At 49.0% G+C, this 17,627-nt stretch overlaps 4 protein-coding genes across 4 annotated transcripts, besides 18 other annotated features; all 4 read right to left on the reverse strand.

The window, feature by feature from the left end:
• Positions 1-37: a sequence feature (C-rich).
• Positions 1-3,652: a sequence feature (heterozygous, Esmeraldo-like haplotype).
• Positions 172-209: a microsatellite.
• Positions 266-316: a microsatellite.
• Positions 602-631: a microsatellite.
• Positions 752-781: a sequence feature (AT_rich).
• On the reverse strand, positions 864-2,498 carry Tc00.1047053506505.10 (hypothetical protein, conserved; the record flags this gene model as incomplete). Its single annotated transcript, XM_803840.1, has 1 exon — positions 864-2,498. One exon carries the CDS (start codon positions 2,496-2,498, stop codon positions 864-866), a length of 1,635 nt encoding a protein of 544 aa, XP_808933.1.
• Positions 2,785-2,836: a sequence feature (CT-rich).
• Positions 3,653-4,125: a sequence feature (haploid, Esmeraldo-like haplotype).
• Positions 4,126-8,875: a sequence feature (areas not merged during assembly with more than two copies in the genome that could not be assigned to a particular haplotype).
• On the reverse strand, positions 5,520-7,337 carry Tc00.1047053506505.30 (hypothetical protein, conserved; the record flags this gene model as incomplete). The annotated part of the gene is made up of 1 exon (XM_803841.1): positions 5,520-7,337. One exon carries the CDS (start codon positions 7,335-7,337, stop codon positions 5,520-5,522), a length of 1,818 nt encoding a protein of 605 aa, XP_808934.1.
• Positions 8,876-17,627: a sequence feature (heterozygous, Esmeraldo-like haplotype).
• Positions 9,797-9,829: a microsatellite.
• Positions 10,321-10,367: a microsatellite.
• Positions 10,574-10,595: a sequence feature (AT_rich).
• Tc00.1047053506505.40 (protein kinase, putative) lies at positions 11,025-14,153 on the reverse strand (the record flags this gene model as incomplete). Its single annotated transcript, XM_803842.1, has 1 exon — positions 11,025-14,153. The coding sequence occupies one exon, from the start codon at positions 14,151-14,153 to the stop codon at positions 11,025-11,027; it is 3,129 nt and encodes a 1,042-aa protein (XP_808935.1).
• Positions 14,185-14,221: a microsatellite.
• Positions 14,362-14,394: a microsatellite.
• Positions 14,539-14,558: a microsatellite.
• Positions 14,993-15,033: a microsatellite.
• Positions 15,303-15,325: a microsatellite.
• Tc00.1047053506505.50 (hypothetical protein, conserved) lies at positions 15,493-17,627 on the reverse strand (the record flags this gene model as incomplete). Its single annotated transcript, XM_803843.1, has 1 exon — positions 15,493-17,627. A coding segment is annotated over one exon (2,135 nt), but the record flags the coding sequence as incomplete, so codon positions are not given.

Genomic DNA, 17,627 nt, shown 5'->3' on the forward strand with positions numbered 1-17,627 from the left:
CCCCCCCCCCCTCCCCCCGCCTCTTCCTCTTCCTCTCATAAAACAACAACAATAAAACAAAAAAGAAAGCAGCAGTTCCTCTCAAAAAGTTTGCGGAGAAGTAAAGGTACAATCAGGGGTGTTTTCCTCCTTTTTTATTGAAATACGCCAATTTAATATTTTGCCTTCCGTAAACAACAACAACAAACAAAAACAAAAACAAAAAAAAACTCCTACCGCAGGTAAAGAAACACGTACAAAATGCACACTCACACAAATAAAATGGAAAAGAAGAAAGAAGAAAACAAAAACAAAAACAAAAAAAAAAAAAAAAAAAGGCCGAATAGGCAAGAAATGAGACTTTATCACATACAACTCCCTTCCCTTAATTCATCACAAGATAGACACATACACGCACGCATGTCCAACACAGTCATCACCGAATAAAGACCCTCCCCTCCCCAAATCACCTCCAAAATCACATGAAAAGACCACGGGTACCTGATAAATTACACCTTATTTACGCTATGCACCTTTTTTTTTTTTTTGGTACGTTTAGGCACCCTTCTTTTTTTCTTCTTTTTTTTTAAATTCACCAGTCAAAAGTGCCTTCACCTCTTCCTTTCTTTTTTTTTTTTTCTTTTTTCTTTTTACCGCTAACACACATGTAGCTTGAATTTTATTTTAATAATTATCGGTATTTTGTGAGCTTTTGTTTCTTGTCAAAATTTCCTCCCGGTTTCCCGCCAATGCTATTGCTTCATGCCTACAGAAATATATAAAAATATATATATTTATATTTGCACGCATCGAAAGCAAACAAAGAAGAAAACAATTCAAGTAACGTGTGGAATTATAAATTCCCATGCGCACATAAAAAGGGTTTAATCACTGGTAGAGGGTGTAGTGTTCTTTTTCAGGGCCGTAGCATGGGGCGACGCGTTAAGCGAGAAAAAAGAAGGCGCTACAAGACTCAAAGTGATTGGTCGAGTTGTTTCAAAATCCAATGCTTTCATGAGGGCTTTCACTTCAGAAGCCACCTCACGGGAAATGGTGAATTTCTCTTCGGTGAGGGGTTTGCCATCAGATGAGGACGATGTCGACTCCTCCAGATTGTTGAACCATGCCGTTGAAAGCGGAAGCAACTGGGGGAAAGCCATAATGCCATCTAGTAGCCGACGGCGATTCGGCTCCATTCCGACCCCTTCTTCCTGTAGGTTACTAAGGACATCTTGCAGTTCATTCAGTTGCTCTTTCAATGTCAATAAGTCTTCTTCCTGCTGTACCTCCGCAGACACGGTAACTTCCCTGGTGTCTGAAGAACTGACAGAGTTGCTGACAACTTCATCGCCACTGACGGCTTTGCTGCCACGAAGTGCAGATCTAGCTTCAGTGATACGCTCTAACAATACTACGATCACTTGCACAAGAAGACTGACACATTGACGATGTTGCAAACAAGAATGACTCCTATTTTCTCTCCATAAGGCTAACGATAAATCCTGCTGTTGACGTCCCTCAGCATGTTTTTCTTGTACCTGAGTCGAAAAATTGCTCTCCATGCTAAGCTGACGGGTATGGAGATCGTCAATTGCTTTTTGCCTCGCGTCACTTCTCTCACTCCCCCGTTCGCCTTGACTATCTTCAGTTGTTCGCATATTTCCACCCTTCTCCCTGGAAGAATTAGAGGAATGAAGGTTGTTCCGACGATATTTTCCTTGTGTGCCATTTTGATTGTTCGGGGCATAGTAATAAGATGCCTGACCGTGCATACCCCTACCATTGGGCGCATTGTAACAAGGTGGCTCCATTGACATACCCAGTGACACATTTGGATTAGGGTTCTTCTTCTCTTGCATCGACCACGGAATAGGGGGCTGTGATTGTGGCAAAGGTGGAGGTGGAATAGAATGCATTGGTGGCGCCGCAAAACCATGCATTTGGTGTCCCTCAAAATATGCTCCCTCGGCAGACATTCCAGGTGCAGGGACGTGATGGGATGTTGGCGGCATCATCATTGGCGCTGGCGGAAAAGCACCTCTGCCACAGTAGTAGTCATAAGATTTTCCATCCACCACTCCATTTGAACCTGCTGAGGAAATTTCATAGGGTGGTGGCAGGATGGAGTTAGGCAAAAACATATGGTTTTTATTGGAGTTAAACACACCATTCCCCTGAGAGACCGTATTTGCTCCTCCGTTAAACATTCCGTCATTGATAAAGTTGCTCTCATATAAGGGACTTCCCTTCAAACTGTCAAGGTACGATGGCGGCATAGGTAATTTCGGTGAATTTCTTGAGTTCTGTTTTGGCAGCCCGCTGCATCGTGGTGAATGGTGCGGCGATGATGCGGCAGTGCTGTTTTCCTCACTTTGTCCCTTACGCCCAGAAGTCGCAGATGAACCGGAGACACCAATTCCTGATGCTGCCTGTTTGGCCTTCTCATTTTCCTTCTTGATGCTCAAACAGGCTGCCCTGCTCGCAGCCTCCGGAGGAAGTGGCTTGTTTTTTGGGTACATTTCTCTCTCCCTTGGTCCCTCGGTATTCGGCACAAGTTCAGTATAAAATTATCGTTTCCTAACGCAAAAGCTACAATTCTGTCCCTACGTTCCTTTTAGCCTCTATTATATATGTGGTTAGATAGGAATAACTACAGAATAACGACACCGATAAAACCAAATGACAGTTTCACCTTTTCCTTGTAAACCTTTATTTACCTCTAATTTTTGCTCTCCTTCTCCCTTTGTTACTGAAAGAACTGAAGAATGACACGAGAAATCTCTTGTTTTTTATTCCCTCTTGTGGTCTCTCTCTCTACCTCTCTCTATCTCTCGATTTCTCTGTGTCTTTCCTCTTTTGTTTGCTAATTTGTCCGTGGATGTAGGGATTCACCAGCAAATTCCACTGCTCTCGTTGGCGTTGCAAACAAAGACCGTCAAACAAAACAACAAAAAGAACAAAAAAGAAAAAACACCATGCGACGCACCTTCACGCTCTTATGCACACACCGATCCTCCTCACAAATTGACCGCATGCAGCCACGCAAAACTGCAGAAGAAATCTACTCGGCACTTTGCGGCCCAAACAAAACAACACACACAAAAGAAAATTTTTTTTACCAACACCTCGCCCACTCCTTTTATTTTTACTTTTCGTCCGCTTCCGCCTGCACGAGACACGGGTTGAAGAAGCGCCCCAACCGCATGGCGACGCATCCGTGAGGCGCAATGACTCCCTGCTCGTTCAAAAGGATTTTGAAAGCAACGCGGGGCCAAAACCAGCAACCGCCGGGAAAGGCCAGGCTCACGAATGTTCGAGGGGATTCCCTCAGCCCAAAGCCAACGCGCGCCGGCGCACCGCCTCCAGGAAAAACAAATGTGCCGTCAGGTGAGTGCAGAAAACCGCCGTGGCACAAAATAATCTGGCGGCGGCCACCTCCACCTCAGCCACCATCTGTCCCCGCAAGAAAGGCATGCGGCGCAAATACAAAGCAGGCACCGCGCTCAACACCCCCAAATCGCGAAGAGTGACCAAACGACACGCCAATAAAAGTGTGCGTTGCAGCCCCCTGACCCGCAGTCGCCGATGGTGGCTCGGCAACCCCGGGCACGTTCGGCAACCCTCCTCTCCAACACCAGTGCCTCCGTGCGGGTGACCGCGACGCGGCAAAAAACAAACCTTCCCGCCTCTGTGGGTGCGCTCAGTCAAAAACGACTGCGCGCAAATCCAAGCAAAAGGATGCCCCCGTGCGCGCCCATTGCCGCCAAGCAGCCCCAAGATGCTTATTGCCCAAATAACCCGCACAGCTGGCCACCTGAAAATCGTGCTCGCTGCTCCTTCCCGGTCAGCGGCTGGGCAAAATTTGCCAACGCGCCCGCCTCGTCCATAGTCCTGTGCAAACATGAACGCGGCCCCATCATGAAATTGCTTTGGCGTGTCACCCAAATGTTATCATGCGCAGGGCGTCTCTGAAGTTCAACACTGCCGAAGACGACGCATTAAGGCCACCCTACCCATCCCATAAGAATCGCGAGCGCCTCCTGAACATGTGCAAAATTTTTCTCCAGTTACCGGTCCCCTGTGCAGCAGCGACTCCAGAGCCTGCAAGCCCCACTCTGGGAACAAGGGACCCATTTGACCGCGTCGTGAATGCGGAGCCCTGGGCAAGTGGAGTAACGCATGCATTCGGGGGCTCACGGTCACCACCATCGTCCCCGCCGCCGTTGCAAAAACGAGGATGCTAGGAGCTTCCCACGGGACAGGGCGACGCTTGGACACCAGGGAGTTGCCACCCCGCGGTTGGGAGGTGAACTCGGGCGGCGCTGGCTTCTCCAAGCCTCTCCCTCGTCAACAACCGCGTCTCCTTTTCCCGAAATTCCTGCACGTCTCTCGGAGAGCTCTTCCACAAGGGTCGCACGAAGTCCCTCTTCTCCTGGGCCGCCAGCTTCGCATTGAAGAGAGCGCAAGGATGCTGGTGATCCCCGGTGGCCTGGGCATATTCGTGCCGAAAATTCAAGTTTTTGGTGGTTAGCATGCCCTGCCCCCGTCCAATTGCCCTCGCCGCGTTCATGCGTGGTGAGAGATGACTCGCCAAAAACTGTGGCCAGCCCGGAGTGTGCATGGCCGCCGCGTCCCGCACACCGCAAGATCCCACCAAGACGTCCAGCCAGCACGGTCCGATGGGATGAGACCGGCCACGGCAATCAAAGCCGAAGACTCACGTTGGGTCACGCTACCGCCGGATAATTGCCTGAAGATGATCACTCGGATGGAACCACGTCGGCCGAATCGCTCCAGAAAACGTCAGCCAGGGCCTGCCCGCTCGCCGAATATGCAGGGAAGGGCCGCCATCCTTCAAAACAAAAACAACAAACACCCGCCGCCCTGCCCTCGAAAAAAAATTCAATCAATAGATTGAAAAAAAGAAGGTTTATATATGAGTCTCCCACTCATTTATTTGGCACCATCTGGTCCCGCACTCCTTCCACAAGCCTCGTGCAACGAAATGCGCCGCTCTTTCCACATCAACCGCCAAAAAGGCCAAGTGAAGAAAAAACAGACTTTCAAAACAAACAAATACTCAAATACCCAAAAACTCTCTTCACGGTGCACCGACCCAAAAGTGGAATGCAACAGCGAGTTAGTGGGAAAATATATGCTCGCAACGGCCTCTTGTGCCATCGCTTTGCCCACAGCCGCTACATTCAACGCAGTAAGCAGACAGAGTCCCCGCCTTTATCGCGACGACCAACAGATGCAGGGCGTAGTTATTTCTTATGATATTTCATTCACATGAGTTTTCTTCTCTTAAGCCATGTCAATTGTAGAGCGTCTTCACCGGCGGTACGGCGCGGCCGTCGCACTGATGGCAGTGGCAGCGGTGGTAATGGGCAAAAATCCCTGACCACAGAAGCCCATACACACCAGCGCACGCAGACACACAGGTACCAATAGGCATTTTCAAAAAGCTGATATATACAATTAAATACAATGAGTGGAGGACTGGCGGCACCGTCCACGGACAGCGGCCAGAATCGCCACTATGACTGCAGATGATCCCCCTCAGTAGCCTGGTCACCAGACCCCATTCCGATCGTATCATTCCCGTCTTGGAGAGAGTCCGGTGTCTCCCGCTCATCCAGCCTTGCCCGAGTGAAGCGCGAAAACCGCCAGTGTACAAACACGGCGGCAAGTGTGGCGACCACGTTCACAGCCAGTAAAATAAGCATCTGGCTTCGCACACAACTGGGGTAGTTGCATGAGGGGAACTCACCGCGCCTGCGCGCCTCCGCATCGTACAACTCTCCGAACATGAAGCGATTCAGCGCAATAGACGCAACGGCACCGGACGTGAAACAAAAGTTATAATGCTTGCCAATATCCTCAGAGTACATCATCCGTAAAGCAATCACGCTCATACCCCAGCCAACTCCGTTGCCCATGGCTCCAAGCAAAAACGGCGGCAGCAGCGCACTCCCCGGTAGCACGGCAAAGAAGAGGGAAGCCGCCACCAACAGCAGGGGACCAATGGGAAGCGCAATGGTCGTCATTGTCTTTGTCTTTTCCTCACGCTGCAACGCGAACAACTTCATATCGAGATACCCCACGGCCATGCGTCCAACAGCACTGCCCACAGAAATGATGGCGACGTACAGCGTCAGCGTTCGGGTGTCAAAATTGCCGTTGTTCTTGCTGCGATAGATCTGAGCAGCGTTCATCTGCATCACCGGGGCGGTACCAAACGTGCCGAAGCAAGCGAGCCACACCGCCCACAACTCAACGGTGAGTAGGTGGGACCAGAAGGAACCACTGTACTGCGGCGCTGGCACGGCCACCTCATTCGCGCCAAGGTTGTTGCCGTCAGTCACAGCAGACTCGGATGCGGTTTCGTTTGTCCTCTCATGCATCGGCTCCGTGGTCGTCTTCCCGATCCCGATGCCCTCCATATGCGTGGAACACACGGGCGTGTAGCGGCCCAAGAACTGGAACGGCATCGCAATTACGGAAAAAGATGCCATCAACAGTACCGCTACGATCGAGATCGCCAAGTAGCCCGCGCGGGAAGTATTCACGTACGCCGTGGTGATCGACTGTGTGGTGGAAAAGATCAGCGTAACAACGACAATTGCAAAACCGATCCGCAGACGCCGCGTGGGGGCATGCTGGCTCATGTACAGGTCAAGCGTTTTTTCCCGCTCCGCGGCCTCCTCACTGCTCAGACGCTTTTTTCTCCACGAGCACGGAAAGTACATCGGCAACCGCGTGAAGCACGCGCCGATGAGAGAGCACAGCAGAATCTGTCCCCCAACAAAGTACGCGTAGCCGGAGTAGTTGTTCTCCTCAGGTTGTTCAGAGTTCGCCGCCTTAAACCAGCCGTTGAAATACGCCATCAGCACTGCGGTTCCAAGTCCACTGAACGTCTTCACGATCAGTACAACATAGCCGCGCTCCAAGGGAATCTGCAGCATCAGCGACATGACAGAAGAAACATCCATCATCGGAAGGCCAAGGGAGGTAATTCCCTGGTAAAGAGCAAAGAGCGCCACGCTCGAGTTGCTAATTGTACCGTCAAATGTCATCCCAAACAGAACAAAGCCCAGGCATCCAAAGAGACCCCCAACCGGAAGCAGGACTGTGGGACCCACGTAGTCAAACAGCACTCCGGCATGGAAACCGAAGTAGCCCACGCAATCTCCGACTGTGCCGATTGTCGTGATGTCGCTTTGCGAATACCCGTACTTATTCCTCAGATGATCCGTAAAGATGCTGAAACCGTAATTGGACGAAGTGCCAAGCGCGAGATAGACGCCAGCCATCAGCATCCGCATGCGGAACAGATTATCTACCAATTGTACCATTGCTTCTTACCTTGGTGTCATACAAAAAGCAAGGAGGGTATACAATCGGAAGAGCCAAAAAAGAAACCGCACACGCCACTGAAAACAGAAATTGTGTGCCGTCATGCTGTAAGGGCTAACCATGACCGCTTCTCGTGCAACGGAGCACACGCATTTGTCACTGAGTGTTAGGGGAAAACGGACACATCTCTTTTCACGCCGATACAATCACTGAGGCTCGAACATGTCGGACGACCTCCCCGTGGCTGGGTGCCGCACCGCGTGTCCAAATCGTCACATTTTAAATTTTTGCGCTCCATCCTCAGCAAGCAAGAGAAGGAATGAAGACTCGCACACACAATTACAGCAAGCAAACAAACAAAATTGATCACAAAAACGCACAAACATCGTTCATAAAAGTAAAGCAAAGATATCCTTTGGCAAAACACACATCCACTTAGGCTATAACCCTCGTGGAGGCCTTGCCCCTTCTTCCCACAAGGAGAAAAGACAACAGAATATCACAGTTGGGCTCAGTGTGCCCAGCATCCCAGCAAGAACGAGAACCGTTCAACGCCAAAATACCAGCAGACACAATGGTTCAGGTCCCAATCTACACCAGCCGGGCTCTTTGTGAGCCCACGCCGTGGGTGCCTTTCGTGTCCCGCGAAAAACGCGGCGGCGTCTCCGTTCTCCCTCCTCAGGCCGTCATTGGAAGCAAAGACGTTGCCACGTGATGGGCGACCGCGCGTGTGAAGAGAAAAAGTAAATGCCAAAAAAAAAAAAAAAAACGGTGCCGAATCGCACTCCCGCGTGCAGAGGCGCGCAATTCCGCACCGCCCCTTCACAAGGCGGCGCCCCGCAACAAGACATTGTCCACACACACACATCCATGCTTTGCGGCAAACGCTCCGCAAACGCCAATGAGGCAAGATGAACCTTCTGGCCCCGCACAGAAGAGGCGTGTGACGCAAATACAAAGCAGTCACCGCGCTCAACACCCCCAAGTCGCGAAGAGTGACCAAACGACACGCCAATAAAAGTGTGCGTTGCAGCCCCCTGACCCGCAGTCGCCGATGGTGGCTCGGCAACCCCGGGCACGTTCGGCAACCCTCCTCTCCAACACCAGTGCCTCCGTGCGGGTGACCGCGACGCGGCAAAAAACAAACCGTCCCGCCTCTGTGGGTGCGCTCAGTCAAAAACGACTGCGCGCAAATCCAAGCAAAAGGATGCCCCCGTGCGCGCCCATTGCCGCCAAGCAGCCCCAAGATGCTTATTGCCCAAATAACCCGCACAGCTGGCCACCTGAAAATCGTGCTCGCTGCTCCTTCCCGGTCAGCGGCTGGGCAAAATTTGCCAACGCGCCCGCCTCGTCCATAGTCCTGTGCAAACATGAACGCGGCCCCATCATGAAATTGCTTTGGCGTGTCACCCAAATGTTATCATGCGCAGGGCGTCTCTGAAGTTCAACACTGCCGAAGACGACGCATTAAGGCCACCCTACCCATCCCATAAGACTCGCGAGCGCCTCCTGAACATGTGCAAAAATTTTCTCCAGTTACCGGTCCCCTGTGCAGCAGCGACTCCAGAGCCTGCAAGCCCCACTCTGGGAACAAGGGACCCATTTGACTGCGTCGTGAATGCGGAGCCCTGGGCAAGTGGAGTAACGCATGCATTCGGGGGCTCACGGTCACCACCATCGTCCCCGCCGCCGTTGCAAAAACGAGGATGCTAGGAGCTTCCCACGGGACAGGGCGACGCTTGGACACCAGGGAGTTGCCACCCCGCGGTTGGGAGGTGAACTCGGGCGGCGCTGGCTTCTCCAAGCCTCTCCCTCGTCAACAACCGCGTCTCCTTTTCCCGAAATTCCTGCACGTCTCTCGGAGAGCTCTTCCACAAGGGTCGCACGGAGTCCCTCTTCTCCTGGGCCGCCAGCTTCGCATTGAAGAGAGCGCAAGGATGCTGGTGATCCCCGGTGGCCTGGGCATATTCGTGCCGAAAATTCAAGTTTTTGGTGGTTAGCATGCCCTGCCCCCGTCCAATTGCCCTCGCCGCGTTCATGCGTGGTGAGAGATGACTCGCCAAAAACTGTGGCCAGCCCGGAGTGTGCATGCCCGCCGCGTCCCGCACACCGCGTCATCGGACTGCATCTTATCATCTGCGCTATCCGATACAACGCGGCCAATTCCGCTCGTCAAGATTCACCTTGAAAAGTCATAGACGTGAAGCTCAAACACTTCGGAGCATGTTGGCGGACGTGCTTTACAAAGAGCGTGCCTAATTTCCTTCCATTCCCAAAAATGCAAGGAGAGAAGCAACCATTTTTAAAAGTCTTCTCAACTAATATGTAACAAAACTGGGATGGAGAGGCAATCAAATCCCTCATTTGGTTAGCAAAGTCTGGGGACACTTTCAGGCCGCATGTTTATACGGCAGAGTGTAATAGAGAATTTAACGACAAGAAAAAAAAAAAGCGAGACAAATAAATAAATAAATAAATAAATAAATAAATATTCTTTCATAAATGTTATTGGCCCAACGTTTAATCTTTTTTTTTTTTTGTTTTCGTTTTCTTTGTAAGAATTTCCTCTTCGCACAATTACGTATTCCAGTTTATCCTTCTTTTTTATTTTTATTATTATCTTCGTCTTTGCTCTTACACCAATAATAAGCGTAGATCCCGAATCAAAGGGCAACTCGGTTTTTTTTTTTTTTTTGGCTTTCTCGCAGTTCAATTTTTTTTTTTTCTTTCTTCACCTCCAGTACTTAGAGGTCTCCAAATTCGAAGAAGAATTTACGCACTTCTGCTGATGTCTCTGCTTCCGCTTGGTTTCACTATTAGACACATAAGTAAATATTATATAAATTTATCCCTTTATACATCGTTTTGGGTTGTCTCGCCCCCCTCCCCCACTCTACGGACCTGTTTTCTCCTTCCCAGTCCTCTTTTTTTTTTTTTCTTTCTTGTCGTTGCCAGTTTACCCCTTCACTCCGAACATAATAGAAAAAAAAAAAAGAAAAAAAAAAAAAAAGAGAAAAGAAAAGAAAGAACATCGGCGGCAATTGCTTCCTTCTATTTGTCGTTTTCTCCTCCTTCATCCTACTGTCAATCCAGCATGTACGGAAGATCCACAAATCCATTTTGTAATTCTCCGAGCCAGTCGGAAATAATAAAAAAAAAAAGGTCTGCCAAACAAACACAAGCGTGCAGTTCCGTATCGTCTTCGTTCATCGCCACACGGTTGCCGCCTTCCTCCAATTTTTTTTTTTTTTTTTAATGTTCGTTATCGTCAGTGAAGGGTCACCAGCCTGTTGATCGGGCACGACATGCGGCCTCATGCAGATGTCATCTCTGCCGCAGCAAACTTCCGAAGCCTTCGTCAGCACCCAATAAAACCACCAGGACTTCCACCGTCAAACCATCGGATTCGTCGGTGTTCACTCTATCGGATGATGTCGGTTTTTTTCTTTTTTTTTGGTTGGAAACGACCTTTGGAGTATGAAACGCCGGCATCTACAGGCGGTATAATTTTTCAAGCACCAAAAGGGGATATCCATGTCGTCGTTGCCCTCACCGCTGGTGGCACGCTCGTTGTTTTTTATTTTTAAGTCTTTCTTATCCTTGTTGTTGGTTGCATCGATTGCTGCAATTGCCACCTTATCATTCCTGCCTGTAGCCTTTGGTCAAGCCTGCTTATCATCGAAAAGCTAATTAGAAAGGCTCTTTTCTTCAACCCCTCTTTTTGCGTTCTGTTTTCCGGTTTGCATGTCAGCAGGGCAAGGAATTGCTGAAGCTCCATCCAACGAACTCATCTTCTCTTCCTCATTTGTCATTATGCCCTGTAACCATGGATGGTGGTAGAGCTTCTCCATCGAACTTCGCTTCGCAGGATCCACATGCAGGCAAGAGCAAATAAAATCAATGGCATTGGCCGAGATAGAGCCTTTTATGTTCTTTGTCGGTAATGAAGGTTGGCTTCTATCACCATCAATCCAAACCTTCCTACTTGTCGCTGTCCTCATAGTGAATTCACTATTTTCCACGGTGCTCACATAAGTTTGCTGAAAGCTCTTTGGCGTCCCCAAAACGAGTGGAGAAAACGGACTTCCGCTGATTGTGGAGTCCAGCCATCCCCCCGATGACTGGCAACATTGCGCGGTGCTGCCTAAAGCTACAGAGTTTATTGCTGTACCACCGCTTTGTGTGGAGAATTGATCTGCTTGAGAAACAAATTCATTTGTCTTTTCTATATGCTCCCAACCAGCATCGGTTGCTGCGGCGTTGGCATTGGAAGAATTGATAAAATTACATGTTTGCTGCGTGTCCCATCGGCAGCTGGAGGCATGGGAGACGTTTAATACCGGATTCATTCTGGATGGATCGTTTGCCGGCATTTTCTTATCATCCTCGCGCTCGTTGATATGCATGCAGCCCATTAAATCCTCATCTCGCTTGGGATGGAATGAAATCTCTTCATTTGGGGGAAGTAATGTAAATGAATCGCACCCCCGCGGATTTTCAGCCTCGAGCGGGCACATGTCATTCGTGTCCCCGCCCTGGAGTCCACCGTCCCTTGAAGTCATCCTCTCTTCCTTATATGGATCCAATATCGTGTCATCAGCTGTGTATATCGTCTCCACACGAGTTAACGGATCATCTTTTTCCAAAAGAAGCAATGAGTCGGGTTCAGAGATATTCTTCATGTGAGATTTGCTGCCGTTTTCGGTTTGCTCGCAGGCTTTCCGAAATTCCACTTCAAATGGATCCGGTTCGGCAAGAATAGCATTCAATTGCGAACGAACATCATGCGCACGCCACGGAAGTTTCCCCATGAGTAGTACAAAGGCAGTAACGCCAATAGAGAAAACGTCTGCCTTGAAGAGATCCACCTCAGGGGTGGGTTGTGGGACACTGGTTGAGGAGTCCACATTTATCCTTGCCGACCTGCGAGCGGAAACCGCAAGGTTTGATTCCGGACCAACTTCTGTTTGTTTAGGGTTGCATTGCTCCCCAAACGAGTCCTCCCTCGAAGAAACTGAAGACATGGTCCCAATTCCCTTATCTACTTTCTCCGTTTTTAATAAACATGATGATGTCGTGGGTATCACCCTCGTACTACTTCCGTGACTGCTGCTACTAATACTAGGCTTGCGTATACAAGAGGGCGCCACATGTACCAGAGACGAAACCAACATCTCTGGCGGCATAAAAGCCACACTTCCCTCACGCCGTACACGCATAGCCGAGTTATCCACGACAATGGAGGCGCCAAAATCTGAGAGTTTTACATCCCCATCGGAAGTCAATAGAATATTTTGGGGTTTAATGTCACGATGGACAATACCGAGACGGTGGGTGTACATTGCCGCGGAGACAACACTACGCATCACACGTACAACCTCACTCTCAGGAAGTGCCTTATTGTCATCTATGGGAATTACAGTGCCATCATTTCTCATAGACATAATTTCGCCACGTTCGGCAAGTTCTAAAACCAAATAAATCTTTCTGCTCCTCGGGTCATCTATCACCTCAGCGAGGGCTACAATATTGTTATGACGCAACTTCTTCATGATGGCAATCTCAGAATGCACCTTATGCAGGACGCAGTCCACCCCCAGCACCTTTCTTTGCAATTTCATTCGATTAAACACCTTCAACGCGTAGTATACTTTGTCCTCAAGGTTATAGCAGAGCAGCACCTTGGAGTATGAACCTACGCCAAGGTACCGCTTGGTGTAAATGACATACTTTCCATTGAGGAGCTTTTGATGATTCCCCAACAATTGCTCGTCCGCAGAACGACACTCAACAACGTTCTTCTTGAAGGAAAAGGAACGGGTTCGACCAACATTAACGCTCGTTAGCTCCGCTGGTTCAGGTGGAAGAGAGTTGAGTTCAAGATCAGTCAGGGGTTTAAAGCCACGGCTCTCCCTCGCGCTGGATGCCTCAAAAAAACCACACGGATTCCGCGACGGCGACCTTGTAAAGTGAGGAGCCGATTCTATGGAGCAATAAACCGTTATTGGCAAGGGTGGTTTTCCAGTGCCTCGTGAACGAAATTCCGTCGACGCTGAAGGTGTCGTCGCCATCCCACTTCGTTGCAGTTCACTGAATTGTCTGTTAAAAGTGTTGCTTAGTGAACATTGCGAGCTCTCTGAACGTGTTGTGGTGCGATTACCAACTTTCCCGTCCTGCTGAAGGCGCCCCTGGACATGACTGTCACTGGTGGTACTAGTTTTGGGGCTGCCAATCACTGCGCTGCGGTTAAGTTGGTTGGAATCACCGAGAAACCGCATTGAGGAGTAGCTCTGCGGTGTCATTGGTTCATCCAGCGTACTCCCATTCAACTCCAATTCATCATCATTAATGCCAAAACCCGTCCACCAGTTCCAGCGCACTGCGCTGACCGGCGGAACACACACAACACTCGGCGTCTTCGTTGAGGATGAAATAAATCCATGACAATAGCCACTACTGCTACTATTATTATTGTTCATATTACTATCGTTTTGGCCATCACTCGATGGTGATGGGTCCTTCGCCAGCAGAAGGGTCCCACGTTGTCTGTTCTTCCCTTCTTCCTCCAGATTTAAATCATCGTCATCACTATCGCTGCTATCTCCAATATGAATCACAGAACGATGTTTGCAGTCATCCATCCCATTATCTTCTGGTACCACAATCCTAAGATTGACTGGCGAAGTGACTACGACATGGCCGTCTTTCCTATTCTCCACAGTACTATCGCTCGGGGCCATGGGTGGCGGTTCTATCACTTCCTCTCGTTCGGTTCTCGGGCATCGCTGCTTCTGCAGGTAATCCGCAAACCCCATGAAGCCCACCTCGTCTTTAGCCTAATATTGCAGAGAGAGAGAGAGAGGAAGAGAAAGAGAGAGAGAGAAGGGATACATGCATGCATACATACACAAACAAATACTTCTGCCTCTTTTACGGCTTTCCACCTTCTCTTTATTTCTTTGGAGGAATATTATGATTTTCACACACGGTACAAAGCCAGCGCTAATATTTTTGAAACACGCCAAAAAAAAAAAAAAAAAAAAGAGAAAAAAAAAAGGAAGGTGTCTGCTGGTAGTAGTGGCAGGGCGTAGTTTTTCATGCAAAACTGACGATTGTGTTTTCCCAGCAACCAACTCTCCGTTTCAGCTGGTCCGGGGTTGATAAATTCCCTTCTACCCACAATGAACACTAACCCTCTCGCTTCTTCTTCTTCTTCTTCTACGTCGGGAATTGACCCCCGGTCTCTTCTCATCTTTATGCGTCATCTCATTCTAGGGTGCAATCTATCTGTACGCACTGCTGTATCAACAGCATCACCTCTCCTATTCACAGATACAAGAGAGAAATCACAAGCACACACACACACAGACAAAAAAAAAAAAAAAAAGAGTAAAAGAATAGAATGATTTCCCTGCTTTCCCTATTCTCGTTGTGATGTGAAGTTTTTAGTTTTTATATTCCTTTAATGATTTTGTGTGTGTGTGGGACGAAAAGTGCTCTCCTTTTTTTTTTTTTCTCTGTTGTTGTATGGAACTCCCACATTTCATTTCGAATGGCGACAGCTGTCCGCAATGAAACCCTCCCTCAAGAATGTGGCCACATGCGAAATCAGTTAAGCCCTCTGGAGCTCAAAACATCAACAACTATACACTAAAACAATAATAATAATAATAATAATGATAATAATGATAATAAACGTGTAGACACGTCCCGCCCGTTTCTTTGCATTGAGGCAGTGGGCTCAACGGGGTTGCAGCGGATCAACCATCAAAGTGAGAGAAGCGAGAACCCCCCCACCAACACAAGCAGCAAAAAAAAAAAAAGACATTCAAAGGACATCATCTGTCGCCCTCTTTCTCAGTTTCGAAAGTAAAAACATATAAATTGTGGAACATATCCAACCACTTTTGTCTTCCTGCCACCACTTTCACACTCCTGCCATTCGTGCCCATTTGAGAAGCAAATTTTTTTTTTTTTTTTTTTTTTTAAAGCCAACACCCACCACTTTTTTTCCCCCAAAAAAAGGGCATGGAGAGAAAAGAACAAAAAGGAAGGAATGGGAGGGGGATGAATAAATTTTTTTATTATGTTTTTCTTTTCTTTCCCCCACATTGAAAAAACTCCGTGTGGCCTCAGCGGCATTGTCCACGACACTCACTTCAAATTACTTTGAATCCGTTTCACGGCCTCCGCCACTCGCCTCCGAAGCTCCATCGTGGAGGAGCCGCTTGCCTGCCGGGCAGACGCCATGGCTTCGCGACTGGCAGCCACCCTGGAAAGAACGGAGCGCACCTCCTCCTCTTCATCGGGGTGAACCCCGAGAATAAGATTTTGAAATGAAAGGGCATTTCCCAAGAACACTTCCTCCGGCATACTCATTTTCTTCACATTTTTGTCGCTGCTGCAGCTGCTTTTCTTTTCGTTGCTGTTATTGACCTCCAGAGCCAATTCTCGGCAAGGAGGGGAGGTTGCTAACGAAACATGTGCAATACCCTTTTTCCCGTGAGCTGAGGATACGACCTCAGGGGATTGTTCGCCTGCACTCTCGCATCCCGTGCGACGGAGAGGCGCTGCCATAAATTCTGTGGCACTTTTGCGATCATCAAGAACAGATCCATCTCTGGGAGCAGAGCGGTACGTCACAGGGTCCATGGCGCTTTCCCTTTCGTCTGCACTCAACCGAGTATCTGTAAAGGTGCCTTGAGGCAAAGATGTATCGCGGCTCACTGGTTGGGCTTCCGTAGGGTATTGGTGCTCTCCACTTGTTTTGTCCCCACCTATCTCACACCATTTTCGGTCAGTCGTCGGACCCTCGTCGTCGTCATCATCGGGAACGCTCATGGCAGCATCAACAACATCAACGGTTTCCTCATCGCCGCAGGGATAATCGTCATGGGGCACCCTACTGCGCTCGCTCCCGCTGTCGTTCCCAAAAACCCGAAAGCCATTACCCCGAGGACTCAAATCCGTCGTGCCGGTGACCGGGTTGTGTTCGGGTAATTGAGGCACACCACTCCCAGGCTTTAAAGCAGGAGGAAGAGACGACTCCTCCACGGCATCAAAAGAGTCAATTCCCGCATTATCCGCAATGCGTTCAACAAGTGGATCAAAGTGCCGTTCCTCCACCTGCTGGCTCTCCATCAACGTGAGTCTCGGGGATTCTAAGCGGACAAAACGTGGCTCCTCAATTTCCGCACTTTTCAAAGAATCATGCGTAGTTAACGACGGCATCAATTGCCGCTGTAAGAGAAATGAAAAAGCAGCAATGATATCCCTGTCATAGCACGGCCTTGCCTTCGCCTCATGATTGACACGGTCCTCCAAGGAGCCAATAAAGGATGCATCCTCAATTCCAAGGCACGTGGCTGAAAGGGGGCCAACAAAGGTAACGGGGCGTTGAAGTATTAAGCGCGCCCGTTCCACTGAATCGACAGCATCCATCTCGGGCACCTTGTCAGAGGAAGGCACATCCCCTTCTGCATGGAGGCACTGCACTATTGGCTGATCAAAAAGGTTCACTTCTATTTCTACACCCGCACGTGCTAAGTGGCTCTCAAAGTCTTTCGAGGTGATGTTAAGCGTCGATGCTTGCATAAATGTACAGTCTTCATACCGTGGTGGAGTATTTACGTGTAGTGCAACGTGACAGCCATGACAATTCCTGGCAGTAAAGGAGCCACAGGCAGTTTGAAAAGTTACATTCTCACATGATTCCATAATGACACGACTGGCCGAGCAAACAATGATGTCTAAAGGCCCAGTGCAATCACGAATAATCAGCGTCCGCACTGCCTCCACGAGATGCACAACCCCAAAGGAAATGCGTTCCAGAACAACATCAAATAGAGATGAGGCTCCGTCAGTGGCTGCGCAAGGGTTCAATGTCCCAGGAAGACGAAGAATAAACGCATTGACAAGGTCATGTAAACATACAGGCGGTAGTTCAATATTATGCGTAAAATCTTTATCTTTCTTCCATGTCTTCTGTAAAAATGGCACCACTACCCATTCACTCAATTGGCGCAAACCTTGAGATGCCTCGTAAAAAAACCTCGAAAGTGGTACATCGCTTGGCACAAAGTCCACCAGTATCATCTGCTCTCTGTTATTTTCTATGTGCATGTCAACACATTCCTCCAAGTCAACGGCATCGCCGTTAAATTCCGCACGTAGAAGAACATTCAATGCTTTTTCATTCTTCTGACGTAACGCATTTTCAAGAAGTCTGCGGAGAGATTCATCGCTGCATCCGTCAATGATGGATGCAAGAATTTCCTCCAAATGCGGCG

The sequence above is a fragment of the Trypanosoma cruzi genome, genomic scaffold (genome assembly GCF_000209065.1).
Source record: "Trypanosoma cruzi strain CL Brener 1047053516581 genomic scaffold, whole genome shotgun sequence".
Lineage (NCBI taxonomy): Eukaryota > Euglenozoa > Kinetoplastea > Trypanosomatida > Trypanosomatidae > Trypanosoma > Trypanosoma cruzi.